The 12,152-nt window shown below is 41.0% G+C and overlaps 1 protein-coding gene across 1 annotated transcript in view; it reads right to left on the bottom strand.

Annotated features, from left to right (window-relative positions):
• The window catches only part of LOC102374206 (coiled-coil and C2 domain-containing protein 2A-like), a 62,701-nt gene that overhangs the window by 22,956 nt on the left and 27,593 nt on the right, over positions 1–12,152 (bottom strand). The window contains 5 exon segments of the mRNA XM_025195097.1: positions 5,384–5,560; positions 6,979–7,077; positions 8,442–8,538; positions 8,833–8,942; positions 10,978–11,083. Coding sequence (XP_025050882.1) covers positions 5,384–5,560; positions 6,979–7,077; positions 8,442–8,538; positions 8,833–8,942; positions 10,978–11,083 — 589 coding nt within the window.

Genomic DNA, 12,152 nt, shown 5'->3' with positions numbered 1-12,152 from the left:
GGGGGGGGAAGGGGGGTTCATGTCTGTCAGCAGCCACAGTTCTCTTCATTAAACATCTGAAAACTGTACAAGACGTTATGTTTGTGGGGGGTCACATTCAACACAAAATACAATTACTTTTTTATTTTTGGGTCAAGAGATTTAGAAGACGCACATGAAATCTTGTGAAGCTTGGCATGCTTTTCTGTATATACAACTGAATAATAAAATGCACTTTGACTAAAATTGAACAATCTGCTGTATTATATATTCCTTTTCTCTTTCTCTCCCAATACTGTAGCTTTTTATTGTTTTCTATGTATTTTCCCTTCAGATTTGGATCGCTTGAAAGCTATACAGAATGCCTGATAAGGTAGTAATCTGGTTTGGCTCAGTGAAGTAATAATCTGTTTTGCAAACTAACTGCAAATAAAAAGGCTTTTTGTTTATTTGTCACCAGTTATAATTCTTAAACTGTCTTATATATAGTATAAACTCAAATGCAGACACAGTGAATGAATAGCCAAAGCTAAAGTACAACACAATAAATTACTGAACAATCCATTACAGCCTTCCTTTTTTCACTCACTTTAATTTTTCAAACATTAAGAAATAGAAAACATACGCTAATAGTGTTCTTACCTCACTAATATTAGCTTACTTCTGGTACTATTAAGAAATATACTATATCAACAATTCAGATTTTACAACTATTGTTCTGTGACATTTAGAAATGGGTTCCTATATTCTCTCTCTCATTCTCTATACCATGATAAAGCTCTTTGCTGCATCTTCAAAGTGGATGATATTTCCATTCCCTTTCTAGCTCTTACATCTTAAGTCTGGCTAGGGATAGCTAGCTAGTATTATCATCTCTGAAATGGAAGAAAAATGTCAGTGAAATCTAAAAGAATTATTGAAAAGACAAACCTTTCCATTACTGTATTTTCTCACATACAACACATCCACAAACAACACCCCTCTCCCTTGTTTTTGGCAGGCAGAATGTAGAAAAAAAAGATTTCTCCAGTTATGGACAACTGTGAGACAAAAGTCCTCCTGGGAACACAGAATGGTCCCAGAAGTGTGGCATCAGGAACTTCCTGGTATGGCAAGACTGTCTCCTGGAATGCCACACTTCCTGGACACACTATGTCCCCAAGAGGACTTACTGTATGTCCCACAAAATTAGGCCCCCAGACCCTTGCAAGACTGTTATTTCTTTACTGTAAGTAGTTCTTTGTATAAGTCCCTGTAAATAATGTGTCATTTCCACATCACAAGCCTCATCAAGATAATACTGGCAGTGCACTTACTGCTTCAGGAACATGCTACAATGCTCAGACAATAGCTACAGTGGGAGAAGCTCAACACAAGACTCTGGCCCTTCAGCTTGCTGAGTGGACACAAGATGCAGCTATCTTGGCAACAGCACAGCATACACAGTCTCTCTAGGTTTGCTTCTTCTCCAGCAAAGAAAACAGCTTCCCTGCTTAAAATACGCACCCCAATTATGAGGGACTGATTTTGGGGAAAAAGTATGATGTATTGTATGTGAGAAAATATAGTAATTAAAGTGTTTCATAGATTCATAGACGCAGGGTTGGAGGGGCCTTGTAGATCTTCTAGTCTGACCCTCTGCCATGGGCAGGAGAGGAAACTGAGCTCAAATGACCCCAGCCAGGTAGACGTCAAGCCTCCTCTTAAAGACCCCCAGGGTAGGAGCCAGCACCACTTCCCTTGGAAGTTGGTTCCAGCTCCTAGCCGCCCTGACTGTGAAGTAGTGCCTCCTGATGTCTAGTTTAAACCTACTCTCTAGCAACTTATGGCCGTTATTCCTTGTTACTCCCGGAGGCGCCTGGGGGAACAAGGTCTCTCCCAATCCCCGCTGGTCCTCCCTAGTAAGTTTATAGATGGCCACCAGGTCCCCCCTCAGCCTTCTCTTGTGAAGGCTGAACAGGTTCAGGTCCCGTAGCCTCTCCTCGTAGGGTCTGCCCTGCTATCCCCAGATCATGTGAGTGGCCCTCCTCTGAACCCTCTCAATGTTGTCCACATCCCTCCTGAAGTGCGGCACCCAGAACTGGTTGCAGTACTCTAGCTGCGGCCTGACCAGTGTCGCATAGAGGGGGAGGATCACCTCCTTGGCCCTGCTTGTGATGCATCTGTGGATGCACAACAAGGTACGTTTAGCCCTACTGACCGTGTCCTCGCATTGTCAGCCCATGTTCATCTTGGAGTCAAGATCTCTTTCTACCACCGTGCTTTTGAGAAGAGAGTTCCCCAGCCTATGGGTATGCTGCTGGTTCCTACTGCCCAAGTGCAGCACCCTGCACTTGTCAGTATTGAATCCCATCCTATTTTCATTTGCCCGCCCCTGTAACCTGTCCAGGTCCTGCTGTAATCTGTCTTTCCCTTCTAGCGTGTCCACCTCGCCCCAAATCTTGGTGTCATCTGCGAATTTAAACAGGGTGCTTTTCACCCCCTCGCCCAAGTCGCTAATGAAATTGAACAGTGTGGGCCCAAGGACTGAGCCCTGGGGGATTCCACTGCCCACTTCCCTCCAGGTCGAATATGACCCGTCCACCACCACTCTCTGAGTACGACCCCTCAGCCAATTTGCAATCCATCTGACTGTGTAGGCATCAATGCCACAGTCGCCTAGCTTTTTAATGAGAATGGGGTGGGAGACAGTGTCAAAGGCCTTCCTGAAGTCCAGAATGACTACATCCACCGCGACACCTGCGTCCAATGATTTTGTGACCTGACTGTAGAAGGCAATCAGGTTGGTCTGATAGGACCTGCCCCTAATGAAACCGTGCTGGTTACCCTTGAGCATCATCCCTGCTGTTGGCCCATCTGTACGAGTGGTTGGTATGGGCTGTACGAGTGTTAATCCCCAATTTAAGAACTGCATTCAGTACTACCACAGTGCTACATACTACAGTGGAAACTGGGCAACAGATTATATATGTGCAAAAATTATGAAATTCTGGTCATAATTTCTTTAAATAAGGGAAAGCTCAAAATTAATAAAAAAAATACTGAATGTGATATTTCAGAATCAACTCTGAATTTTCTATCAAGTAACAGAATTTAATATAAATTTATATGAACAATTCTTTCTAAAACTGATGAGCACTGTAGATTCAAAAACGGACTTTTTGTCTCCCTGAAGTCAATAATTGAGAATAAGACTGCAAGTGGGCTGGTTTAAAAAACAAGCTTCAAGACTGTTCTGTAAGTTTTTACAACTTTTTGTCTTATTAATTTGCCATGGCACTGGGCTAAGTTGCCTTGAATTTAAGACCATGAAAGAATCAAATTATATGTAATATTTTCCCCTCTCTGTTCATGCCAGAAAGAAATAAGACAAGTGCTGAACAAAGAACCTGAACTGATATTTTAGAAGACCGTAATTCCTGAAGGTATTACACAAATTCTATTTCCAGAATTCCAAATTGATTAATTTTAGTTTTGTATAATGCAGGGATATGATCCCTTCTCCCAAACTCTTCGTCTTCCAATAAACCGCCACTGTAGCTGTTAGGTCTGAAGCAAGAACAAAACTGCTGCTGCATGTGCTACAGAAACACAAATACATCCTGACTGCCTCTCACCATTAAATTGCACAGTGCTACAAAAAGTGACAGGAGGTGCACTGGTTTACAAGTTGGCAAGCCTAGAACAATTTTTGTTGCTAGATCATGTCCTTTAAAAGATGATAAAGAAAAATAAAGGCTGCTATCTAGAAACATTTATCTTCAAACAATTTACAGGAGGGCAGAAAAATGGCAATAAATGCTATATCTGAATGGCATATTAAAATGTAGTGTTCCAATTTTAAACTGACTCTACATAAAAATTGATCTTGCATGGTCAGGTTCAATTTTAGGAAAAAAACAAAACAGTTTTTCTTCCTGAATATAAGTTAATAACTACAGATAGATTTTGAATCACTATTGCCCTTACAAAATGCCATAGGAAAATCCAATATCCAAGGAAAGAACCCCAACGGTTAATTGCACTAAAATCCTAAAATGAAAACGACTCTGAAAAAAATTCTGATTTGTTATTTTTATGCACAAAAATATTTCAAATACAAAGTTCAAAACTGCTGGAGGTCCAACTATAGAATGACCCCACATATATTGGGGATGAGTTTTGGGTTCTTTAGGGCCAAGTACAGACAGTCAAAAAGCCCAAGGCTGAATTGATTCGATCTTTGCAGGTTACTCTAAACTGCAAAGATCGAACCAGTAAGTGAACAGACATTTGCTTTTGATTCTGGAAATGCAGCCACATGCCTGCAGCAACCTAGGCCAAAAGCCAGGGGGCGCTGGAGCACACCACCCTGCTCGGCTGGAGCAGACACCTTGGGCCAAGGCTAGCCTGCCCGCCCTGTGAGGGGTGGGTTTGCAGGAGAAATGAAAAGCATCCTGGGATCCTGGGGGACTGTAAGTTAACTTGCATCTGGAGGGGGTCTGGGACAGAAGTTCAATAAACCAATTTAACCTAAATCAGTTAAGTCTGATACCACATCCATCCAGGTTTATCTTAAACTGGTTTCAGCCATTTTGACAGCAATCTACGTGTTTGTGTTACAACTGGTTTCTGATCACTTATACAATTTTATGTGTAATTTCTGTCCCTAGCCTAAGACAGAAAAAGATAGACTTGCAATCAGTACAATACAGTAAAAATTAGCAAACACTACAAAAATGTTCAGAGTACATTTTTAATTAATTTGGTATGTACCTATTCTACATTCACTTTCCATAAATATTTGTGTGATAATAAGCAAGAATGCTCATATGAAACAAAAGTTATACAAACATGGAAAGTGAATCCAAACTTTACTTTTCATGAGCAGTTAAACCAAAAAGCTGATAAGTTATTCTCACACAGCTGAGGTAAATGCAGGGGTCATCTGATCCCAGCAGTCTTTCCTGCCCAAGTGCAGGGGGGCTGGACTCAATGATCTGTAAGGTCCCTTCCAGCCCCTAAAAAACTATGAAAGCTTTCTAATTTATACCTTGATTCTGGCTCAGCAACACAGTTCAAATTGTGACTAATAAGCCATAGACTCCAATACTTCTACAAAATATATCTTTAAAAATTACGAACAACAAGTACTCAGGTCTGCTAACAGTGGACCTTTAAATAAAACTGAATTCTACTAAAGATGAATCAGTCAGCAAGGATTTCAGCTAAGTTTGAAAACAAAAATTGCTTTAGCATTACTTTTAGAATGAAAATAGTCAAGCAAATTGTCAAGCATGCTAACCAGTCAGTTAGAATATTACTGAATCAAAAAATGTCATTACATGGTAAAAGTGAAAAAGGCAAAATCTGTATTCATGTTATATAAGAATGACTGCTTTAAATAACATCTGAAGGGAGTTACCTTCTCTCGAATTGGTTCTCCAGGAATAAGCTGTGGTTCAACAGTAACAAACAGTGTTATATAGGAACCCTCACTGAGACTTCGGACGGAATCATAACCTCTTTCATTTCCTAGATTCTTTTCTTTAATGTAGCCAAGAAGGACTGGAGGAATGTCTATCTTAAACGTACCATCAATCTAGAACAGATAGACAGATATTAATGCAAACTCATCAGTCATTCATTACCAAGAATAACAATTCCATCAAAGTAAAAAAAGCCATGGTTCCTGAGGTACATTTATTATTTGCTGTATTTGGGGATTTCATTTTGTTACTTACCCTTCTCATTTTGTTACTTTGGCATCTTCTTTACTTACTTCTCCAGACAACAGAAACAGTCATGTCAGACTGTATGACATAAAAATCATTTAATTATAGAAGAACTATGCACTGCTTTATACTTAAAATTAAATGTATTAGTTAAAGCAGGGTTTTAATTTATTTGCTAGGAATGCAAACTAAGATTTAACATAAAATTTACAATACTAATTCTTTAAGAAATAATTTTCTTATATGTTACCAATAAATCAGTTCAACATAACACTGGACATATCTACACATTCATTAATGCGCTGTAATAATGGTAGTAGTACCTGTAATGATGGTACTAACTTAATGTGCTATAATTGGCACTACTGCACCTTAGCTCAAACTAATGTGATGTTAATGCCTCAGTAGACTAAATCATTAGCATGGGTTTTGCCCACCGCGGTAATGCACAGTAGAATTAGTATATTGCACTTGAATATACTAACTGGGATGTTCATGTTGATGCTCCGAATTAAGTATCATTTGTTATATCTTTACATTCACCAGAGAAGCAGATAATACAATATGACTAAATAGCAGATGCAGAATAAATATCCTTGGGAGAATAGCAACATTTAAACTTGTATGACCTGGATTTGACAGCTGAGTTTCTTGTTTTACAGTAGCTGAGGCTTTCTAAAATATTTTATACATATGTTTGTATGAGCCCCGTTTGCACAAGTCCAATTCTCTTGGATTGCTGGAGTCCTGCACGTTCTCTCATCCTATATCCAACTGAATAAAAGCATGAAGTCAGCCCAATCACTTTTCCTAGTTCCAAACCTAAAGGACTCTGCAATATCTGGGAAGGAGGATGGGTCATGGAATCCACATGAAAAAAGTGCCTTATTTACCTCCTCAGGAAGAAGGGGGCCAAAAATCCCAAATGAACCAAAATGGCAGAACAGTCCTGACAAATTAGGCATTGGTTACACTAACCTCAACCAGAGAGAACTGCTGGGTAAATGGGGGCCCTGAGCTACATGCAACTGATATAGAATATTCCTTAAGCATGCAGAGGTGGGGACTAGGGCTGTGGTTATATATACTCTAATATGAGACGCTGGAACATATTTAGTAAATCTTTATGGATTTAGATACCCATTTCAAGAGTCTCTGTTATCCTCTGAAAATCAGTATAACTGTTACTTCTGTTTATACCCAAAAGTCTAATAGACTACAAGTCCCTTCCAACCCATTCATTATGAATGTTTTAAATTTTTTATTCCACTTCACCAGTGCATACCCTTGCTTGAAAATATATGGTAGTAAATGGAATCCTAACAGATCCCAGCCAGTGTCTCTCAACACGAGTATGGATTCCACTTTCTCTTTCACGGTCATCCTATAGGAAAGTTACAAAAAATAGATATTAGGTTAATAACCCTGTGAGGCACCATTACACGCAGACCATTTTTTAAAAACTTAACCAATGGTTTAATCAAGTTATCAAAATAACTAAAATAATGAAATACTAAAAGACGACAGAATCTCTGCTACAAAGAGTTTCTATTAAATGGTCCCAAAGCTGCAATGAGCTCTGTACGGCTAGACTCTTGTGCATGTTGGGAGTTCCATTTTTCTTGAAGAAAAAGGAGAGATTCAGTTACTTAGTCTGTTTAGTACTCTCTGGGGATTTAAGAACAGCTTGGATATCCTCCCTTGGTCTATCTAATTCCCCTCATGCTTATGGGGGAGTTAGCTGTTGAAGTGAGTGATCACAGAGTTGCTTCTGAGTGGGCATATGTATCCAAGTATAAATGCCAAAGAATTGGTGAAGACCTAATTGAGAAGTGTACTGGATTTAGGTAATTTTTTTCAGTTGCTGATGCAAGGGCAATTTGAATTGATCCTTAGCCCTCTAACTCCTGCCTAAGCTCAAGGTAAGGGCCAATGGCAAGGACCATAAAGGGAAATGGAAAGTGCATGGGAGAATGGGGAATATATTGCTTAAAACTCAGGTCAGACTTAATTTATACGTCAATGTTGTTCATTCCTCTTTAGCCTATTTCTCTTATGTGCATGGAAAACATGAGCCATACTATTTACTAATGTTCTTAGTGGCCTCATATAGAAATTTGTTTTCTAGTGGGAGAATCACTGCTCTTCCTGTAGTAATCATGAGTGCAAAGATTTTCAGAATTTTTTCCCAGGGCAAAAATGGCTGCTCCATAAGAAAAAATGACTTGGGAACAACCAAGTTTAAATTGTTTCCAGGCAAGTTTATTCTGGCAAAGCAAAATGTCTGTACACTTTCCTTTCTGAGAGAAGCTGTAGCACAGTCTAGCATCCCAGGGTGATTTGCTCCCACCCCTTTTCCCCTGCAGGAGACAGTGTTGCTTGGGCTGGACTCTACTGCTCCACCAGGGCAAGGAGCAGAACACATTCCCTTTACAATCCCCCACATTGTGCTGCAGACACAGGTTGACCTTGCACAATCTGCGTCACCCAAGCAAGACTGCCCTGTGCACTGCTACTATCTGTCGCCGCACACTGAGGGAACCTGCAGAGCATGCTGAGATGTGTGCACAGGGGCAAGTACGCTCACAGTGTCAGCATTAGAATGTCTGTTTAGAGGTTTGTGGGTACGTTTTTGTAACAGGAAAACAAATTCAGGAGAATTTTCCGAGATCATGCGGCCATGTGTATGCAGCTAGTATCGAAGACATTGAAATGAATAAAAAAATGACTTCTCAATTGTGAGCTCACCTCCAAGATATCATAGAGTACTTCATCAAAAACATTAATAAACACTTCGTCCTTCACTGACTGTAAATTGGTAGTATTGTAGTCACCATTGGGAGCTCTACCAAGAAAAAAAGCAATTTATAAAGAATGCAGAAACATACTAAATTTACACAGAGGTGCCGAGTCAGTGGGGGGCCCGAGGCCCCTGGCTCCCTTCAGGAAGAGAGCTGTTACCTGAAATGCGTAAAACTTTCCACATGTCCATCATCTATCCCCCTCCTCCCACCCGGAAAAAAATAAAAGCCAGCACCTATGACTTTACAAACATTGTTCAAAAGAACCAATTAATTCCAGCCAGCATTTACCGTACTGTGAAGGGCAGAAGTAATAACTTGCTTGATCTTACTCATACCTAAATGGAAGTTCCAGCTCTTCATTCCAGTTGGGGTTTGGTCCCTCTGCTGTTGTGGTCCGGCAGACTGTTCGCTGAAAAGAAACTTCTACAAAAGGACGGACTAACACCTTCAAAATACAATCAACAAAACAGAACAGAACTCCATAAAAAGCTTAAAAGAATATTTGAAAATCATCTTCCAAAGCATTCACCAAGATAAAAACAAATAATATATGAAGGCTATGATAGTTTGGTTGCAATAGATAAACTTGGGTGTTTATATAAGTGCTCCGGGGAGGCGGGAGGGGGCTCACAACGGGAAACGCAGGGCTTGCATTGGGGCAGCAGGGAGACCTCTGCCCCCACTGCAAGCCCTGCACCTCAGCAGGGTCACAATGGCAGCAGCCTTCTTCCCAATGGTGTCACTGCGAGCCCCACACCTCACCAGGCTCACAGGGGGGTGGTATTCTCCCTGCTGCAAGTCCCACAGCTAACAATGCTTCTGCCACTGCGAGCCTTGTCAGCTACAGGGCTAGTAGTAGGTGGTGCATCCCTGTGGCTGACAGCCCCTTGGTGGTCGGGTTCCCAGCCACAGGGAAGCGCTTAGCCACATGTTCAATCAATGTTATGATTAGAACAAGGTACACAGTTATCACACATTTTTTGTGGAATCACTTTGTAGCTTATTCCGTATTTTATCGTATCATTAATTAGTTGAACATGTAGTTGGGTCACAACTTAAGGCGTGATTGCCTGGTTAATCATGCATTAAATGTAACATGTAGAGGAGGTGCGACAGGGGACCATCTTGAGGCCGGTCATGACACTGGCCTGCCTGCCTGTCTAGGGCAGTCTTCCCATCTGACTCGCCTGCTATGCCTTGTTGGAACTTAATAATTGTTCATAAGCAGGAGGCTGCCTGCTCCAATTTGGTGGCCCCCTTTCAGGCATGTGACCATCTAATTGGACCAGGCCACACCTGCTCAAGCCCCTTAAAGTGGTGGGCACCAAAAATGCCCTGCCCCAGGGGGCCATAGGCATACCTACATCTAGATCATCCCCGACCAGTGGCTGTCCAACCTCTTGTTGAACACCTCCAGTGGTGATGAGTCCACAACTTTCCTAGGCAGTCAATTCCACTGCCTCGCTATTCTCACAATGAAGATATTTTTCCAGATATCTTGCTGCAACTTCAAGCCATTCATTTGTGTCCTCCTATCTGCAGCAAGAGAGAAAAAGGTTCTTTTCCTCTTCCTCATATGACATGTTTTCCTTCTGAGGTGCAGCACCTTGCATTTGTCCACATTGAACTTCATCCTGTTAGCTCTAACCCAACTTTCCGATCTGTCAAGATCCTTCTGAATTACACTTGCATCCTTCAACGTGTTCTCAACTCCTCCAAGTTTCGTACTGTCTATAAACTTGGTCAAGAGGCTTTCTATGCCAGCACCCAAACTGTTAATAAACATGTTGAACAGCACAGGGCTGAAGACACATCACTCAAAACCTCCTCCCATTCTGACATAAACCATTAATAACTGCCCTTTGCTTGCGGCTATTGAGCCAGTTACCTATCCACTTATAGTAGTTTTATGTAGCTCACATTTTTCCAGTTTGTTTATAAGAAGGTCATGCAGGAACTTGTCAAAAGCCTTGCTGAAGTCCAGATATACTATATCCACAGCATCTGTCCTTTTCAATGGTTTTGCTGTTCCACTAATCAAGCTAACCTCACTTAGGGCAATTTGCTGCTTGTTAGCTTCTACTGGTTTCTCCTCCTGTTTCACAGATCTGGACACTCTTTAGCTGTTTTCAGAATCATAAACCTGGCAGTGCATATCAGTCTTTATCAGCAACTAGCTGATAGTTAAACAGTTAAACAGTTAACTATAGCTTTAGTTAAACAGGAAAGGGAGGGTAAGTCAGCTTAAGATTAGGCTCTGTTCCCTCTCTATGCAACTATAAATCTGGAAAAATATTTTTCTTCATTCTGCCTTTCAAAAGCAAGAGCCATATTATATTCTGGGGTGTGCTGTATGCAAGAAAATATGGTAGTCCCAATGTCAGCCCTGCTGGTAATATTTTATCCATAAAGTTACTGCTTAGCAGATCACCACCTCTATGACTAAATGACTACGCAAAACTGTCAGTTTTATACTCTACCTGGTTAAATGCCCAATCTATACTATGGGTTGGGCTCTGAGGTGATGGAGAGGCTGCAAACATCTCATTAAAGGATCTTGAAGATCTGGATGGCTGCTGAAGTTTGCTGTGAAAGAAAATAAGTGATAGAGAACATGCAACTAAAGGTTGCACTTCACATCATTACTTTTACTCTAAAACATGATATTTTTATATTAGATCTCTAATATAACCCATGGAAATGTGTTAAATAATAATAACTAAAGAAGACTTCTGTGAGGATAGTAAGCATGCAGACCTTAAAAACTCTATAGTGCAACAGAGCTTCCTGCTTAGAGGCATTCATCTCTGATGTATATACAAGTCCCAGCTTTCTTACTTCCTTTGCAAAGCACAATATCTACAGACATCTCAATCCTGACAGAGTTTACAAATGGGGCTGATAGCTTGGCATACTGACAAACCTTCTGTGGAGAATTAAATCCATGTACCAGAAAACAAAATATCAAGTAAAACAAATGCAAGCGTGAATATGTTCAGTGCTTCTATATAATATTTTGTAGTCAAAGTTCATGTAAAAATAATATAGAACCTGTACAAAAATAAATAACTCTTCCAAATAGGCAAATAGCTCAATGTAGAACAGAACATAAGACCACAGCTTTTTTAAAGGCTACTTCTTGGACTACTGAGAACAAAATGGATACTATAATTTTAATTAATTTCAACATTCGATTAAGTGGATAACTAGTTTGGAAATAATTCTTCCCCTCTCTTCTTTTCCATTAAAAAATCTTCTCAGATATTTAGATCAAGGGTGATCAACCTCCTGCCTGCAGGCCATTCCTGGCCTGTGACACCACATCATCCAGCCTGCGGAGCTATCCACAGGTCTGGAAGTTTGGTGGTTGGGGAGTGGTAGCAGTACTCCTCTGCTGGCAAATCTGTGGGCTTATGGGGAGCCCTGAGCCCTGTGAGCTGGATCTGGTGCTAAATTCTAGCATGCATGGGCAGGCAGAAGCAGTGTACCGGGGCCCAATCCCAGCACGCACAGGGGAAGGGGTGACACAGGATGCTGTTGGCTCCCTGGAACCCAATCCCAGCATGCAGGAGTTAGGATGGGGTGCTGCCAGCCCCATGGGAGTCAATCATGGTGCATGGGGAGCAGGAGAGGATGGTGCTAGGCCCCCAAGACC

The sequence above is a fragment of the Alligator sinensis genome, unplaced genomic scaffold (assembly GCF_000455745.1).
Source record: "Alligator sinensis unplaced genomic scaffold, ASM45574v1 scaffold1696_1, whole genome shotgun sequence".
NCBI classification, from domain to species: Eukaryota; Metazoa; Chordata; order Crocodylia; family Alligatoridae; genus Alligator; species Alligator sinensis.
Note: the sequence above shows the minus strand (reverse complement) of the source record. Positions and strands in the feature narration are given on the sequence as shown.